The sequence below is a fragment of the Tachyglossus aculeatus genome, chromosome 22, assembly GCF_015852505.1.
Source record: "Tachyglossus aculeatus isolate mTacAcu1 chromosome 22, mTacAcu1.pri, whole genome shotgun sequence".
Taxonomy (NCBI): domain Eukaryota; kingdom Metazoa; phylum Chordata; class Mammalia; order Monotremata; family Tachyglossidae; genus Tachyglossus; species Tachyglossus aculeatus.
In genome coordinates, this window is record NC_052087.1 from 30,493,794 (window position 1) to 30,510,116 (window position 16,323).

Below are 16,323 nucleotides of genomic sequence, written 5' to 3' on the forward strand. Positions count from 1 at the left end.
TGAGTATTTACAGCGCTAGGTAAGAAATAGTGATTTATTTTATAGTCCTTATGCTGAGACTTTTGGTCCATCAATTAGTGGGATTTAGTGAGTGTGGAACACTGAACTGAGCATCTGGGAAAATGTTCCCTGTCCTCAGGGAGCTTAAAGTGGGAAAAATTCATATGAGCCTCATCACTGGGAATGGACAAATGACTGCTTGTAGCTAGGCACAGTCCTTCTCTCCCTCTGAACTCAAGTGTAGCATCTCAGCCTTTGAGGAGCAGTGTGGGCTAGTGGAAGGAGCACGGGCCTGGAGTCAGAGGACCCGGTTTCTAATCCTGGCTCTGCCATTGTCTGCTGTGTGACCTCGGGCAAGTCACTTAACTTTCCTGTGCCTCAGTTTCCTCATCTATAAAGTGGAGTTGCGTTGACTGTTTTCCCTCCTGCTCAGACTTTGAGCCCCATGTGGAACAGGGAATTATCTTGTATCTACCCAAGCATATAGGCATTGCTTGAGACACATAGTAATCGCTTAAATACCCTGCATGCATAGTGTTGTTCGAAGAGGTTGGTGTTTGCAAGTGTTACTGGGTGAGGGGAGATGTTTTGTGGGTCTGCTTCTTTTTGGGAACTCTTCAAGGAGACGGGACATCTTGCTCCTGGTATATTTTTTTCTTGGGCAGATATAGATTGAGATACTGGAGACATTTAATCCTACTGGGATTGGAAGGATGCCTGTCTTCATTTGCAGTTTTTTTTTTTAATATGGTGGCAGTGTTTTATTATTGCCAATAGGTGTTCTGTAATAAAATTTAGCTTTTACCGGTTCTTCTGGGCATTTAATTAAGCAGTGTTGCTAACCTAAATGGATTATGGTTTAATTACCTCTGCAGGTGCTTTTAGAAAAATCTGTTTCTGCTTGAAAAATGAAATTTAAGTGTATAAAAAGCAAAATCACAGAGCAGGTAACTATTCAAAACCCTCAGAAGGTTATGGTGGTTCAGTTGTATAGTAAACATCAAATGAGTTCAATTTTGAAGGTTTCCGGTTCTCCAGTTGGGATGCCTTGGATTTGCTAATTAATATCTAATCTAATTTCATTACTTAAACTTTTATCTAAATAAAACTGCATAGAGCTCCGAGATAAGCTACTGATTCACAGAGTGAGTAGTGCTTTTAACAGAATATGATTAATTTTTCTGGGACCCAGGAGGTCAAGGCTGCCTGGGGGCCTTTTTCATAGCTTGCTTTCCCTACCCCTTGGTGCCAGGAAGTGACCACCCATCTCTTACCCACTGCCTTGGGAACTGTCCGGGCTCTAGCTGCAGGGTTGGAGCTCTAGGGTACCCTGGACCTGGTTTTAGAGCCTGTGGGCTGCAGCTCCGGACTGCTTCGCGACTAGCCCTACGGCAGCCCCACAAGCGTTAAACTGGACCCCTGGCTCTGGAGCTCCCCTCCCCATCTGCTGTGTGACCGTGGGCAAGTCACTTCACTTCTCTGTGTGTCAGTTCCCTCATCTGTAAAATGAGGATTGAGACTGCGAGCCCCACGTGGGACAGGGACTATGTCCAACATGGTTTGTTTGTATCCACCCCAGTGGTTAGTGCAGTGCTTGGCACATAGTAAGCGCTTACATACTACAGTTGTTGTTATTGTTATTATTATCCCAGAGGGCCCCCCCAAGGTTGCCTGGAGGGACTGGGTGAGATTACCCTCATCCAGGATGGTGGTCGGCTTGCCCTCATCATCATCATCATCATCAATCATATTTATTGAGCGCTTACTATGTGCAGAGCACTGTACTAAGCGCTTGGGAAGTACAAATTGGCAACATATAGAGACAGTCCCTACCCAACAGTGGGGCCCTCATGGGACCCTTAGAGGCTGGGGAGGGCTGAGAAATGGTGGTGGAGATATTGAGTATCGTGACCATCCTTTTCCGTCCCCCCCTTTCCATTTCCTCTTCTCCTCTCCCTGCCCTCCCTTCCTCCCTCTTTCCCTTCCCATCATCCAGCTCCCTCTCTCCCTTTTCTCCTCCATTTTCCTCCCTCTCCCCATCTATTCCTCCCTTTTTCACCCCCTCCCCCTCTTTCCCTCCCTGTCCCCGCAAAGAATCACCAACCATGACTTCCCATTTCCCCTGAGTTCAAGATGAAAAGTTGGTACCCCTTTTCTATGATTAGTTAGTAAAATGGAGAAGAAAATATCCTTCAGAGTTTGTACTCAAGTCCGTTTTCATTGAAAGTTAAAACGTGGTTGAAGATCAAGGTTAACATTTTATTGAACAACAGTAGGGAAATTCCTAGTTGCCATTGCAACACAGATGTGAGGATGACCGCGAGTCCACGACACAGCAGTGGGAGGGATGACCTTACTCCCTGGCAAGGTCTGTAGCCAATATTGAAAGTAGCCCCTCATTTGCTTAATATAATAAAATTACATTATTATTGCCTTATGACATTTCGGTCAGCTTGGCTTGTTAGGAACACTTCTGCCACCACCTTATTTTAGATCCCCCCAAACACACAAAAAAAGTTATGAGTCTTAAGTGTCCCCTTCATGGGGCTGAAGGGGATCATAGCTTGTCCTCTGGACTATAAGCTTTTTTTTGTTTGTATTTGTTAAGCGCTTACTATGTGCCAGGCCCTGTACTAAGCACTGGGGTAGATACAAGGTCACTGGTTGCACATGGGGCTCTCAGTCTAAGTAGGAGGGAGAAACAGATATTGAATCCCCATTTTGTAGATGAAGGAACTGAGACACAGAAAAGTAAAAGGACTTGACCAAGGTCATAGAGCAGGTAAATGGCATAGCTGGGGTTAGAACTCAGTTCCTCAGACTTCCAGGCCTGTGCTCTTTCCATTAGGCCACACTGCTTCTGTGTATTTCAGTATGTCCACTGCACATCCCTCCTGTAACACTAGAAGCATATGTATAGCACTGCAACCGTGTATTCATTTTTTGGCACCAACTTCTTGCCACCTGTGCAGTTATATTAGTGCTGTGAAGGCTGCAGGAGCTTAATAAATATTCATCGATGGTAATGGCTATTTTCACCCTAATATGAATTCTTGGGATTCTTGCAATTAACGTCATATATATAGAAATGATTAATTCCACAGTTTGTTTCATTTAGTGGAGGACAGGAAGAACTATTCAGAATTCATTTGAAGTCTTGTGATCAGGGGGAGAAAGTTGCAGTGAATTTGATTCCAGCTTTTATGTCTTTAAGCTCAGGACCGGTGGTAAGTAAAAATTCCCAGCAATGGTAGTGAATGGCGTATGTATCTCTGGATCTTCTCTGACCTAGTCTTGAGGGCCTCGGTCTGGGAACGAAGGCTTGGGAGGGTCCATTCTGGTCTGGATTGACTGTCCCAGTAGTCCAGCCCCGATTATTCTGATGTTGAGATGGGGTCTGACTGAAGAGGTAGAGGCCACCCAGGTGGGTGTAGATGTCTAGTTTTACCTCAGTTCCCCAACTACCTTTACGGGAGGGGCATGACTGAGTGATCTTAACTGCTGGGAAATTGTGACATTTTCTTTCTGAATAAGGAACTTCTTCATTTTGGTTAGCTTGGCATCTTAGTAGGAATCCTTCTATCACCACCTTATTTTAGATCCTTCCAAACTAAGAAAAAAAGTTATGGGTCTTAAGTGTCTCCTCCATGGGGCTGATGGGAACCGTAGCTTGTCTTCTAGACTATCAGCTTTTTTTTTGGATTTGTTAAGCACTTTCTTTGCCAGGCACTAAATGCTGGGGTAGAGACAAGATAATCAGGTTGGACACAGTCCATTGTCCCACATGGGGCTCACAGTCTTAATCCCTGTTTTGCAGGTGAGGAAACTGAGGTACTGAGAAGTGAAGTGACTTGACCAAAGTCACACAGCAGACAAGTGACAAATGGGAGTAGAACCCAGCTCCTTCTGATTCCCAGATCTGTGCTCTATCCACTAGGTTATTCTGCTTTCTGCTGTACTCCTTGACTTGCCCTTGGCATGTTGTGGGCAGGAAACATATGTATTGTATTCTCCCAAGTGCTTTGTACAGTGCTCTGCACATAGTAAGTGCTCAATAATTACTGTTGATTGATTGCAACCATGAGAATTCATATGTTAGGTTGAGCCATTGTCCATATTCATCAAGTGCCACAGACTCATCCCAGATACTCCAAAAAGTTTTGGTGAATATCAAAAAGTACATACTTTTGTCCTTCCAAAATTTGAAGGCAACTACCGTGATTGATTTGAATTATTATTACTATTATTAAGTACTAGTTAAGGTATTTGTTAAGCACTTACTATGTGCCAAGCTCAGTTCTAAGCACTGGGGTAGATACAAGGTAATCAGGTTGTCCCACATGGAGCTCTTAGTCTTAATTCCCATTTTACAGATGAGGTAACTGAGGCACATAGAAATTAAGTGGCTTGCCCAAGGTCACAGAGCAGACAAGTGGCGGAGCCAGGATTAGAACCTATGTCCTCTGACTCACAAGTCTGTGCTCTTTCGACTAAGCCACGCTGCTTCCCAAAAACTTTAGTCCTTTTCGAATTTCTTCAGGTGAATTTACTTTCAAAGCATATGCATGTCATTTAAGCCGTATTAGATGATGTGAAAAAATATCTACCCTTGTAGAGTGAGGTTGCACATTTGCCTTTTTCCTTGTATGAGATGAGGAGCAGTATGGCCTAGTGGAAAGGATACGGGCCCAGGAATCAGAAGATCTGTGTGGTAATCCCGGCTCTGCCACTCACCTGCTGTGTGACCCTGGGCACATCACTTTTCTGCGCCTCAATTTCCTCAACTGTAAAATGGGGATTCAATAGTTGTTCTCCCTCCTACTTGGATTGTGAGCCCCATGTGGGACAGGGACTGTGTCCAGTCTGATTAACTTGTATCTACACAACATTTAGAACAGTTTGGCTGATAGTAAGTGCTTAACAATACAATAATGATAATAACGTTTGTAGTATGATATATCAAATTTAACTTGTTTTGTTCTTAGTCCGTAGGAATGCAAAATATATGGAGTCTGTGTGTGCTTCATAAAAATCAATTTATTGCAGAATTAAACTATAGGATATGTGGAGTGCATATACAAACCCTTAATCATGGCCTTCTAACTCCTCCTTCATTATTAGTGCTTTTGCCTGATACAGATGATCCCTTTATTTAGGAAATATTTGCTGCCATTGGTAACTATAAATATTGCAGAAAATTTTCAGAAGGACTCACAGTACTTTTCCTTTCTGTTGTCAATACAAATATTTAGCTCCATTAGTAGCTAGAACTGGTCCCTTAATCAAATCTTTTCCATCACATTGTTTCCTGTTCACTATACAATTATTATTGTTATTATTACTATCAGTTTCAGGGGTGTCTTTTGAATTCTGTAACTCTGCTGAAGTATATGTATTCTATCTCCATGGCAAAAAAAAAATCTAATGCTTCTGGGTCTAGAGATTAAGGTAGGATAATTCCAGGATCTAAATCCTACAGTGAGTTGTCTATACACTTAAACAACAATTGTAGTTATGTGCATGTGTGTGGTTTTTTTTTCCTCCCACCAAAAAAATCCAAAATTGTAAACTTGCATATTTGAGCCTGATTCCCTGAGGAGGGTTGACAGAAATCTAGATCAGGGTGGTCTTTGGCTCCTGCCTTAGTCTAGGTGTTTGCACTACCTGTAATTGCCTCTTGATTATCATTGACAACCCCAGAATAAGTTGTTCATTCACTGCCCCCATTAACACAATGACTGCTCCCTGTGTATTTCTTGTAGATACGGAGGTCTGATTTCAAGTGATTGGATCACTTCCTGACTCACTTTTGGATTATATTAAGGAAATTGTCTTTCCGGTAAATGAATTTGTTAATGAAGAAAATAGTTCCCTATTTTCAGAAATAGGAATCTAGGTCATTGTGAGCTGTATCCTTAAATTAAGGGTACTTGCTGCCCTGCCAAAATATTCAAAATGTGCTTCAACTACTATTGCATAAAATATTGTTGTTAACGTGGGTCATCTCTGTAGGTAGAAAATGAATAATGGTGTTTTTCTGCAAATGACGATTTCCTCCCGTTGATCTAATGGTTTGCCCTATTATGTAGGTGTTAAGGTATGTTGAAGAAGTGTTTTAAATAGGGAATCAGCATTATGTTTAGACAGAAGTGCTGGGATATGTTGGTCTTGGAAGGATATGTAAAGGTTTTTCGGCTTTGAAATTTTTCCTGCAGAGGTGGTGGTGTCTCCTGTTAAAAGCCGTGTATGTGTGTCACATGCACATAGTCTTGCATCGTAAAAGGAAACAGATTAATGCTTGAGAAACCACAAGCTTACTCCAGCAGTTTGGGTCGTGCTGCAGATTTGATACCGCAGCAGGTCTCTACTTGGCTTAAAATTATGTGATGTTAGATCCATAAAGTGTCTGAGACTTATATGTTCGTTCATTGTATTATGGATACTTTAATATCGCTTTACATGCAGGTGTTAGCAGATCATCAATCAGTCATATTTATTGTTTACTATTTAATATAGTACAAAATACTATATTAAGCTTTTGGGAGTGTACACATGCAACAGAATTAGGAGACTCGTTCCCTGCCCATAACGAGATAGAAACAAATACCGAGAACTCAGGTTTTCCACATCTGGAATTATGCTGAAATTCGGGACCTCAGTGCAGACTCGGCAGAACTGTTTTTTAACTTGGAAAAATTGAGCTGTGTTTCTGACAATGCGTATTAATGTTGCCATTTTGACTACTAATCTTTGAAAAGCCAAACAACATAGTCTTTCTGTTTTTGTGATGAGGTGGAATTATTTTGGAGGTTATCACCTTAGCACTGAAGTGATCATCGTCTTACAAGTAATGTTTTTTATCTTTCTCTCTCTCTAGATATATATACCTATGCAAGTTGAGAGAGAGAGAGAGAATAAATGAGAATGAATTTCTTAAGGGCTGACTATGTGCCAAGCTCTAGGTTAGATACAAACTGATCAGATTGAACACAGACCATGTCCCACATGGGTCTCATGGTCTTAATCCCCATTTTACAGTTGAGGGAACTGAGGCGTAGAGAAGTGAAGTGACTTTCCCAAGGTCACACAGCAGACAAGTGCAGAGCTGGGTATAGAATCCAGGTCCTTCTAACTCCCAGGCTTGTGCTCAGTCCCCTGGGCCGCGCTGCTTCTCATTTTTGTAGTTATCCTGTGTGCTCAAATAAGATGCAGTGGGTGGTGAAATTTACATATTGGCACTTGTGTCTGAAAAGGCTAATGTGAGAGCTACAGTCTCGATCACACTGTGGTTGGTCGTACCATCCTGTTTATTGCTTCCAGTGCTTGGTTCTGTTCTCATTTTTGTCTGTTTTTCTTATGGCTCCGTAGATGCGGCTTTGCAAAGACCCTCTCCTTTCTCGATTGCAATGTGCCATACTATTTTGTCTGAGAAGCAGCCTGGCGTAGTAGATAGAGCAAGGCCCTGAGAGTCAGAAGGACCTGGGTTCTAATTCTGGCTCCGCCCCTTGTCTACCGTGTGATCTTGGTCATGTCACTTCACTTCTTTGGGCATCAGTTACCTCGTCTTTAAAATGGGAATTAAGGCTGTGAGCCCCATGTGGCTCACGTGGGCTGTGTTCAACCTGCTTAGCTTGTAAATTCCCCAGAGCTTATTACAGTGCCTGGTACATAGTAAGTAATTACAAATACCATAAAAATAAATGTTGATTAAAAAAAAACCGGTTTCTTTTTAGAAAGTCTGAAGCTTTTGAACACAATGCATCCAGTCCTAGACTGTGAGCTCATTGTGGGGAGGGAACCTCTCTACCAACTTTGTTGCACTGTATTCTCCCAAGCATTTAGTATAATATGCTGAACATAGTAAGCACACAAGAAATAACAATCGATTGATTGAACACAATGCAATCAGGAGCTGCACAAAATTGATCCAGAATTCCTACGTCCTCTGGAACACTTTGGATATTGACCTCTGTGTGCCTGCAAGTAACTGCGCTGTATAAATATACTCCTGCTCCCTTTAGGATCAGAGTCCCTCAGCTTGAAACACAAAAGCTCCTCGATTTTGCTCACCATTTACATTGTTCTAACTGGTTGGCTGTAGCACAATGGGCAAAAAGTATGAGAAGCAGTGTGGCTTAGTGGAAAAAGCACAGGCTTGGGATTCAGAGGTCATGGGTTCTAATCCTGACTCTGCCACTTAGCTGTGTGACTTTGGGCAAGCCACTTAACTTCTCTGTGCCTGTTACCTCATCTGTAAAATGGGGATTAAGAGTGTGAGCCCCACGTGGGGCAACCTGATTATCTTACATTTACCTCAGCGCTTAGAACAGTGCTTGGCGCATAGTAAGCGCTTAACAAATACCATCATCATTATTATTACTGTTATTAAACAGTATGGCTAAATTTCTTAATCAGTTTCATGGACCACAAACTGTCGTGTTTGGCTAAGGTTGTTATATTGTCAACTATTTTTCAACAGCTAGCTTTGAAGTTTGCCTTGATTTGTTTCTAGAGCTGAAACTAGAGCTGAAGCTGAAATTTGTGTCTAGAGCTGAAGCTAGGCCCTGTTGGCTTACTGTATGCAGTGCACCGTACTAAGCGCTTGTGAGAGTTCATTCATTCAATCATATTTATTGAGCGCTTACTGTGTGCAGAGCACTGTACTACGTGCCTGGGAAGTCCAAGTCGGCAACCTGTAGAGACGGTCCCTACCCAACAACGGGCTCACAGTCTAGAAAGGGGAGACAGACAGAACATGTTGAAAAGTGTCAAAACCATCAGAATAAATAGAATTATTGCTACATGCACATCATTAATAAAATAGAGTAGTAAATATGTACAAGGAAAATAGAGTAATAAATATGTACGAATATATACAAGTGCTGGGGCGGGGGAAGGAGGTAGGGCAGGGGGGCTATGAGGAGGGGAGGAGGAGAGGAAGAAGGGGGCACAGTTTGGGAAAGGCTCCAGGAGGAGATGAACTCTCAGTAGGCTTTGAAGGGAGGAAGAGAGCTAGTTTGGTGGATGTGTGGAAGGAGGGCATTCCAGGCCAGGGGAAGGACATGGACCAGGGGTCGACGGTGGGACAGGCGAGAGCGAGGCCCATTGAGGAGGTTAGCGGCAGAGGAGCGGAGGGTGCGGGCTGGGCTGGAGAAGGAGAGACAGGAGGTGAGGTAGGAGGGGGCGAGGTGATGGGCAGCCTTGAAGCCGAGAGTGAGGAGTTTTTGCTTGATTCGTAGGTTGACTGGCAACCACTGGAGATTTTTGAGGAGGGGAGTGACATGGCCAAAGCATTTCTGTACAAAGATAATCTGGGCAGCAGAGTGAAGTATAGATTGAAGAGGGGAGAGACAGGAGGATGGGAGATCACAGAGGAGGCTGATGCAGTAATCCAGTCGGGATAGGATGAGAGATTGAACCAGCAAGGTAGCGGTTTGGATGGAGAGGAAAGGGCATATCTTGGCCATAGTACAGTACAACAGAGTTAGTGGACATGTTGCCTTCCTGTGAGTACATTAGGCACAGCTGAACAAATTAATACTAATTTGAACTATTTAAATTCTATTAAGCGGGCCTGCAAATGAGCTTGGTGTCCTACAGTGTTCTGTTTATTTTTTGACTGTTTCCACCGAGGTTATATTCATGAATTCTACCAATTTATTTTGTACCCGCAAAATCAAAACCGGTCACTGCAATACTAAATTTTTAAGCACGCTTGTTTGTGGTTAGGTGAGTGATAAGGGGCACGAGTATCTGAAATTGTAATGAGAAATGGTGATTTTTTTTCAACGGCAAAGATATTCTTTCCTCCCAGAAAAATCAGCGTTATTTAAAACCTACTTAGGAGGCGGATTTTAGGGAGACTATGAGTAACTTCACTAGAAATATCTTTCTTGCAAAGTTTAATGTTTTGGATTCAGAATATTCGTCTCTTGTTTGGTACTTGGCAAATGCTGGTAATGCCCAAGAAGTTGAGTAAGATTATCACTGTTTCTTGCCCTTTGTTATTCTGCGATATCAATATGATCTCTCTCTCAGTGAAATAAGGGTGCATTTTTTAGCTACTTCTGCTTTGACATTTTGTAAGGCAGGCAAATGCATCAGTCAAAAGGGAACTAAGATTTTTTAGTATCGCTCAAAATGCTTACCATTCTTGTTGGTTTGCGAAATCATGAGCTAGTTATTTGGAGTTCATGTGAAGGTCAGAAGTTGATCTACAGGAAGAGACTTTTTTCCCCTAAGTTTATGCTAGGGATTTTTTTCCCCCTTCTGTTTACTTTACCCAAGGCTCCTATCTTTCTCCTGAGCTGAAACTTGGCATTTGTGGCAGAATGTTCTCAACCTGAATGTGTTTTGACAGCCAACCTTTGCTTTCCATTGACTCTGGGTGACTTTTATTCCCCGGAAAATGATCTTCCACCTCTGAAAGTCAAGGCTGCTGAAGCCGGAGCACTATCAAAAACTTGTAGGGCTGTGGAATTCCCACAGAGACCGACAATTTGCTTCCTGTGAAACGTTTCTGATTTTTTTTACCTTCCTGGTCAGCTCAAGTGAAGAGGTGGAGAATGGAGAATTGCTCTGGCCCATCTCCTTGGCCCCTCCTTCTTTTATATAAATCTATCAATAAATGGTATTCATTGAGAACTTACTGTGTGAAGAGCACTGTACTAAGTGCTTAGTACAATACAATAGAGGGTTTTAAAATAATGGTATGTGGTTTTCTCCCCACTGCTCTCAAACATGCCCATGTCTCCCCATCCTAAAAAAAAACCCGTCCCTTGACACCCATGGCTCCCTCCAGTAATTGCCCCATCTTCCTCCTACCATTCCTCTCCAAACTCCTTGAGTGAGTTCATCTATATCTGTTGTTTCCACCCACAACCAGTTGCTAGAATTTCTCTGTCTCCTGCCCCCTTAGCATTGATGGCTTTTTGGTGAAGCTCCCAGACTCAATTGAATCTAGGCCAGAACTAGAGAAGCAGTATGGTGCATAGATAGAACACAGGCCTGAGAGTTATAAGGTCATGGGTTCTAATTCTGACTCTGCCACTTCTCTGCTGTGTAAACTTGGGTAAGTCATGTGGCTTAGTGGCAAGAATACGGGCTTGGGAGTCAGAGGACCTGGGTTCTAATTCTGGCTCTGCCACTTATCTGCCCCGTGACCTTGGGCAGCTCACTTAACTTCTCTGTGCCAGTTACCTCATCTGTAAAATGGGGAGTAAAAGTGTGAACCCCACATGGGACAACCTGAATACCCTATATCTTGGAACAGTGCTTGGCACGTAGTAAGCACTTAACAAATACCATTATTATTATTATTATCTGGGCCTCAGTTACCTCACCTGTAAAATGAGGATTTATGTCTGTGAGCCCCACATGGGATGGGGACTGCATTCAACTCGATTTGTTTTTATCCACCCTAACCCTTAGTACAATGCCGAACACATAGTTAGCCCTTAACAAATGCCATCATTATTATTATTCTTGTTCCCAAGCTGTCATCTCATGGACTTTTGTGTGCTGATCAAAGTTTCTCCCAGAGAACAATAACAAATGTAATAATAATAATTGTGGTATTTAAGTGCTTACTATGTTCCAAGCACTGAACTGGACACTGAGATAGATATGAGATAATCCGGTGGGACACAGTCCCTGTCCCATGTAGGGTGTGTGAGGTACCTGAGACACAGAGGGATTAAGTGATTTGTCCAGGGTCACATAGCAGACAAGTGGTGGAGATGGGGTTAGAACCCACGTTCTCTATCCACAAGGCCACACTGCTTCTAACCTCCCCAGCAAATTCGGAAAATACCCCCTTGCCTATTATAGGGTAAAGGAGCTGTCAAGCTCCGGTTAAACCCATGCCCTAAATTCATATAAAATCCACCAGCAGCCCTAAGATTCCAAGTAAAACAAACTAGGAGGCCTAGTTCATCAAATCCCCTTCTCCTAAAATCCACACTGGGGCCCAATTTAAATGATTTCAAATGTCCCGCCTCCTCCTCTCTCCACCCCCTACTTCTCTCCCCCACCCTCCAGCCTGGTCTCAGAAGGGAAGGGAGTCCCAGCCAGTGGAAGGCTTAGGCACATATGTATATACTTGTAATTTATTTGGCTATTTATATTAACGTCTGTCTCCCCCTCTAGACCGTGAGCTCGTTGTGGGCAGTAATGTGTCTGTTGTTATAGTGTACTCTCCCAAGCGCTTTGCTTTGTACACAGTGCTTTGCACGCACTAAGCACTCAATAAATACTATTGAATGAGTGAATGAATAACCCTGTAACCTTGGCATTACCCTTGACTCCTTGCTGTCATTCAGCCCACACAATCAGTCCATCACTAAATCCTATCAGTTCGACCTTCACAACATTGCTAAAATCCACCCTTTCCTCTCCATCCAAACTTATCCCACGTTAATCCGATCACTTATACTGTCCTGCCTTGATTACTGTATTACCCTCCTTGCTGACCTCCTAGCTTCCCGTACCTCCCCACACCAGACCATACTTCAGTCTGCTGCCCGAATCATTTTTCTACAAAAACATTCAGTCCATGTTTCCCCACTCCTCAAGAAATTCCAGTGGTTGCCCATCCACCTCCACATCAAACAGAAATTCCTTGCCATTGACTTTGCAGCAGTCACCTTGCCCCCTCCTACCTTACCTCACTGCTCTCCTTCTACAACTCATCCTGCACTCTTTGGTCCTGTAATGCTAATAATAATAATAATGATAATAATAATAATAATAATAATAATGATGGCACCTGTTAAGTGCTTACTAGGTGCAAAGCACTGTACTAAGCGCTGGGGAGGTTACAAGGTGATCAGGTTGTCCCACGGGGGCTCACAGTCTTAATCCCCATTTTACAGATGTGGGAACTGAGGCCCAGAGAAGTGAAGTGACTTGTCCAGAGTCACACAGCTGATAACTGGTGGAGCCGGAATTTGAACCCATGACCTCTGACTCCAAAGCCCGGGCTCTTTCCACTGAGCCACACTAATGTTAACCTTCTCATTGTATCTTGATTGTGTGTATCTCGCTGCTGACCTCTCGCCCTTGTTCTGGGACACCCTCCCTCCTCATATCTGAGAGACAGTTTACTCTCTCCCTCTTCAAAACTTTATCGACGACATCTCCTCCTAGAGGACTTCCCTGACTAAGTCCTCTTTTCCTCTTCTCCCACTCTCTTCTCTGTCACCCTGACTTGCTGTCTTTATTCAGCCACTCAGCCCCACAGCATTCTGTAATTTATATTAGTGTATGTTTCTGCCCCAGTACCACAGACTATAAGCTCGTTGTGGGCAGGGAATGTGTCTGTTATATTGTACCCTCCCTAGCGCTTAGTATAGTGCTCTGCACACAGTAAGCAGTCAATAAATATGATCTACTGACTTCAGCACTTACTATGTATGGGGTAGATAGAAGTTAATCAGGTTGAACACAGTTCGTGTCCCACATGTTGCTCACACTCTTCGTCCCCCTTTTACAGATGAGGTAAGTGAGACCCAGAAAATAATAATAATAATAATTATTATTATTATGGTACTTGTTAAGCACTTATGTGCCAGTCACTGTACTAATCAATCAATCAATCAATCGTATTTATTGAGCGCTTACTATGTGCAGAGCACTGTACTAAGCGCTTGGGAAGTACAAATTGGCAACACATAGAGACAGTCCCTACCCAACAGTGGGCTCACAGTATAAAACGGGGAGACAGAGAACAGAACCAAACGTACCAACAAAATAAAATAAATAGGATAGAAATGTACAAGTAAAATAAATAAATAAATAAATAGAGTAATAAATATGTACAACCATATATACATATATACAGGTGCTGTGGGGAAGGGAAGGAGGTAAGATGGGGGGATGGAGAGGGGGACGAGGGGGAGAGAGGGGGAGGACTGGGGTAAGTACAAGATAATCGGGTTGGTCACAGGCCCTGTCCCACACAGGGCTCACAGTCTTAATCCCCATTTTACAGATTGAGGCCCAGAGAAGTGAAGTGATTTGCCCAAGTTCACACAGTGGACAAGTGGCAGAGCCGGGATTAGAACCCAGGTCCTTCTGACATCCAGGCCCCTGTGCTATCCATTAGGCAGTGCTGCTTCTCTGTTAGGGATGATCTCTGCTCTCAAGGATGTAGAACTGGAAAGTGTCAGAAGCAGTGTGGACTAAGTGGAAAGAGAATGGAGCTAGGAGTCAAAGGACCTGAGATCTAATTCTGCCATTGCCAGTAGTCTGTTGTGAGACCTAGGGCAAATCAGTTAACGTCTCTGAACTTCAGGTTCCTCATCTGTAAAATGGGGAGTTCTCCCTCCTGCTTAGACTGTGAGCCCCATGTGGCACAGGGACCCTGTCCAACCTCATATATCTACCCCAGATAGGTATATTTACCCCAGATATATCTCTCTTATATCTACCCCAGAGCTTAGAACAGAGCTTGACATATAGTAAGTGCTTAGCAAATACCATTTTTTTTGAAAGACAACTCTCACTTTCTTGATAGCTCTTCCCCAGCACCTGTTCAGTCCTCTATTCATGGCGGATGCCCAGTTCACACAGTTAACTGACAGTTGTTCCTATCGATTAGGTTCGGTGTTTCCCGTGTGTTGACCTTCAAAGTGCTGCGTTTTTAGGTGAATAAGGTTGGTCAAACCATCAGTGGTATTTAATGAGGACTTACTGTTTATAGAGAACTGTACTAAGTGCTCAGGAGAATACAATATATTAAAGTTGGTAAATGCAACCCCTGCCCACGAAGTGCTAACATTTTACAGTCTTTTCTTTTTCCGTCTGAGTTTTCCCTTTCGTGTCTTGGACGTTTTTTGGATGAGTCGAAATGTTGTCCTTCGTAGATCATGATTAGAGCGGAAACTGGCTTTTGGTAGGAGCAGAACACTGAAAATGTGCAGTTATGACTCAACTAGAGATGACATAAAGAAAACAGAAGCAAACCCCTTACCCAAAACCACCCATTTTGTAGAGCCCAAGAGAGCAATTTCTCCCTCAACTGAATCGTGAGAGATACAATGAACTTTTGAAAAACAAAGAGGGGAAGGAAACACAAGAAGTTTATTTGCTTATGGTGTTGATGACTTCCTAAATACAACAGTTTGAGGTTGAGGCTATCCATTGAAAATGACCTTATCTGGGCTGCTGTTCTATAGGATGTCCTTTCATCTTCACATCCTCTTGTATTGGAAAGATATATTATTTTCTGGGCCAAATGTCCTAATGGGCTCATTATGATGGTTAATACGATGTTTTGGGAAATTTCTGCTCAAGGTGACAGATAATAGAATTGAATGCAGTACGGTCCTTTGCAGTTAAATACTTTCCTCTGGCCAAAGGTCATTATCAGCAGATTTTAGTAAAGTGTGAGCTAGATGAAAATTTTTTTAAACATATCAAAATCCTTCAACTTTTTGTCATTTTTTATTTGGATTCCCTATTCTGGTTAAACTATATTATCAGTGCCTTGTCAGCCTCCCCTATTCAGAAAAAAATATCTTGAATGAACACAATGTTTGTTTTGGTAGTATGTGATCACAACAAATATTTATTCTTGATATTAATTAATAATGATGGTATTTGTTAAGCACTTACTGTGTGCCAAGCACTGTTCTAAGCACAGGGGAGTTTACAAGGTAATCAGATTGTCCCACGGGGGGCTCACAGTTTTAATCCCCATTTTACAGATGAGGTAACTGAGGCACAGAGAAGTTAAGTGACTTGCCCAAGTCACACAGCTGACACTGGGTGGAGCGGAATTTGAACCCATGATCTCTGACTCCAAAGCCCGTGCTCTTTCCACTGAGCCACGCTGCTTCTCACTTTGTCTTCAGATTGTTCTGTGCTGTGTTCTGTGACTCGTTTCATCAAAACCTGTTTTGTACAACCTTAATTTTACTTTTGTAACTATAGGCAGTGGCCTATTCTTATTTTTATGGATGGAGAGGAATTTTATTCTAGGTTCTAGAAACTTACAGAACTTAAATGCAGCACTGAAAGGAAGGAATGTTGAATATTCAAAAGGGGAAGCCAAAACCTGTCTTGAAATAGTCCTGTACCATGTTCTGTGACTCGTTTCATCAAAACCTGCTTTGTACAACCTTAATATTAGTTTTTAGAGTTTAGGATGAAAAACTGCATGGCCTAGTGGAACGAGGGCAGGCCTCAGAGAACCTAGGTTCTAATCCCCATTCCACCTTTGGCCTGCTATATGACTTCGGGCAAGTCATGTAACTTCTCTGTGCCCTAGTTCCCTCATCTGCAAAATGGGGATTCAATTCTTTTTCCTACTCAGATTGTGAC

At 42.7% G+C, this 16,323-nt stretch overlaps 1 protein-coding gene across 1 annotated transcript in view; it reads left to right on the top strand.

Moving 5' to 3' along the window:
* Positions 1 to 8,105: 8,105 nt before the first annotated feature.
* Positions 8,106 to 16,323, top strand: part of PTPRJ (protein tyrosine phosphatase receptor type J) — a 98,453-nt gene continuing 90,235 nt past the window's right edge. Inside the window, exons 1-3 of the mRNA XM_038765224.1 lie at positions 8,106 to 8,116; positions 10,919 to 10,981; positions 14,898 to 15,026. Of these exons, the coding sequence (XP_038621152.1) occupies positions 8,106 to 8,116; positions 10,919 to 10,981; positions 14,898 to 15,026 (203 nt within the window). The remainder of the gene's footprint in view (positions 8,117 to 10,918; positions 10,982 to 14,897; positions 15,027 to 16,323) is intronic.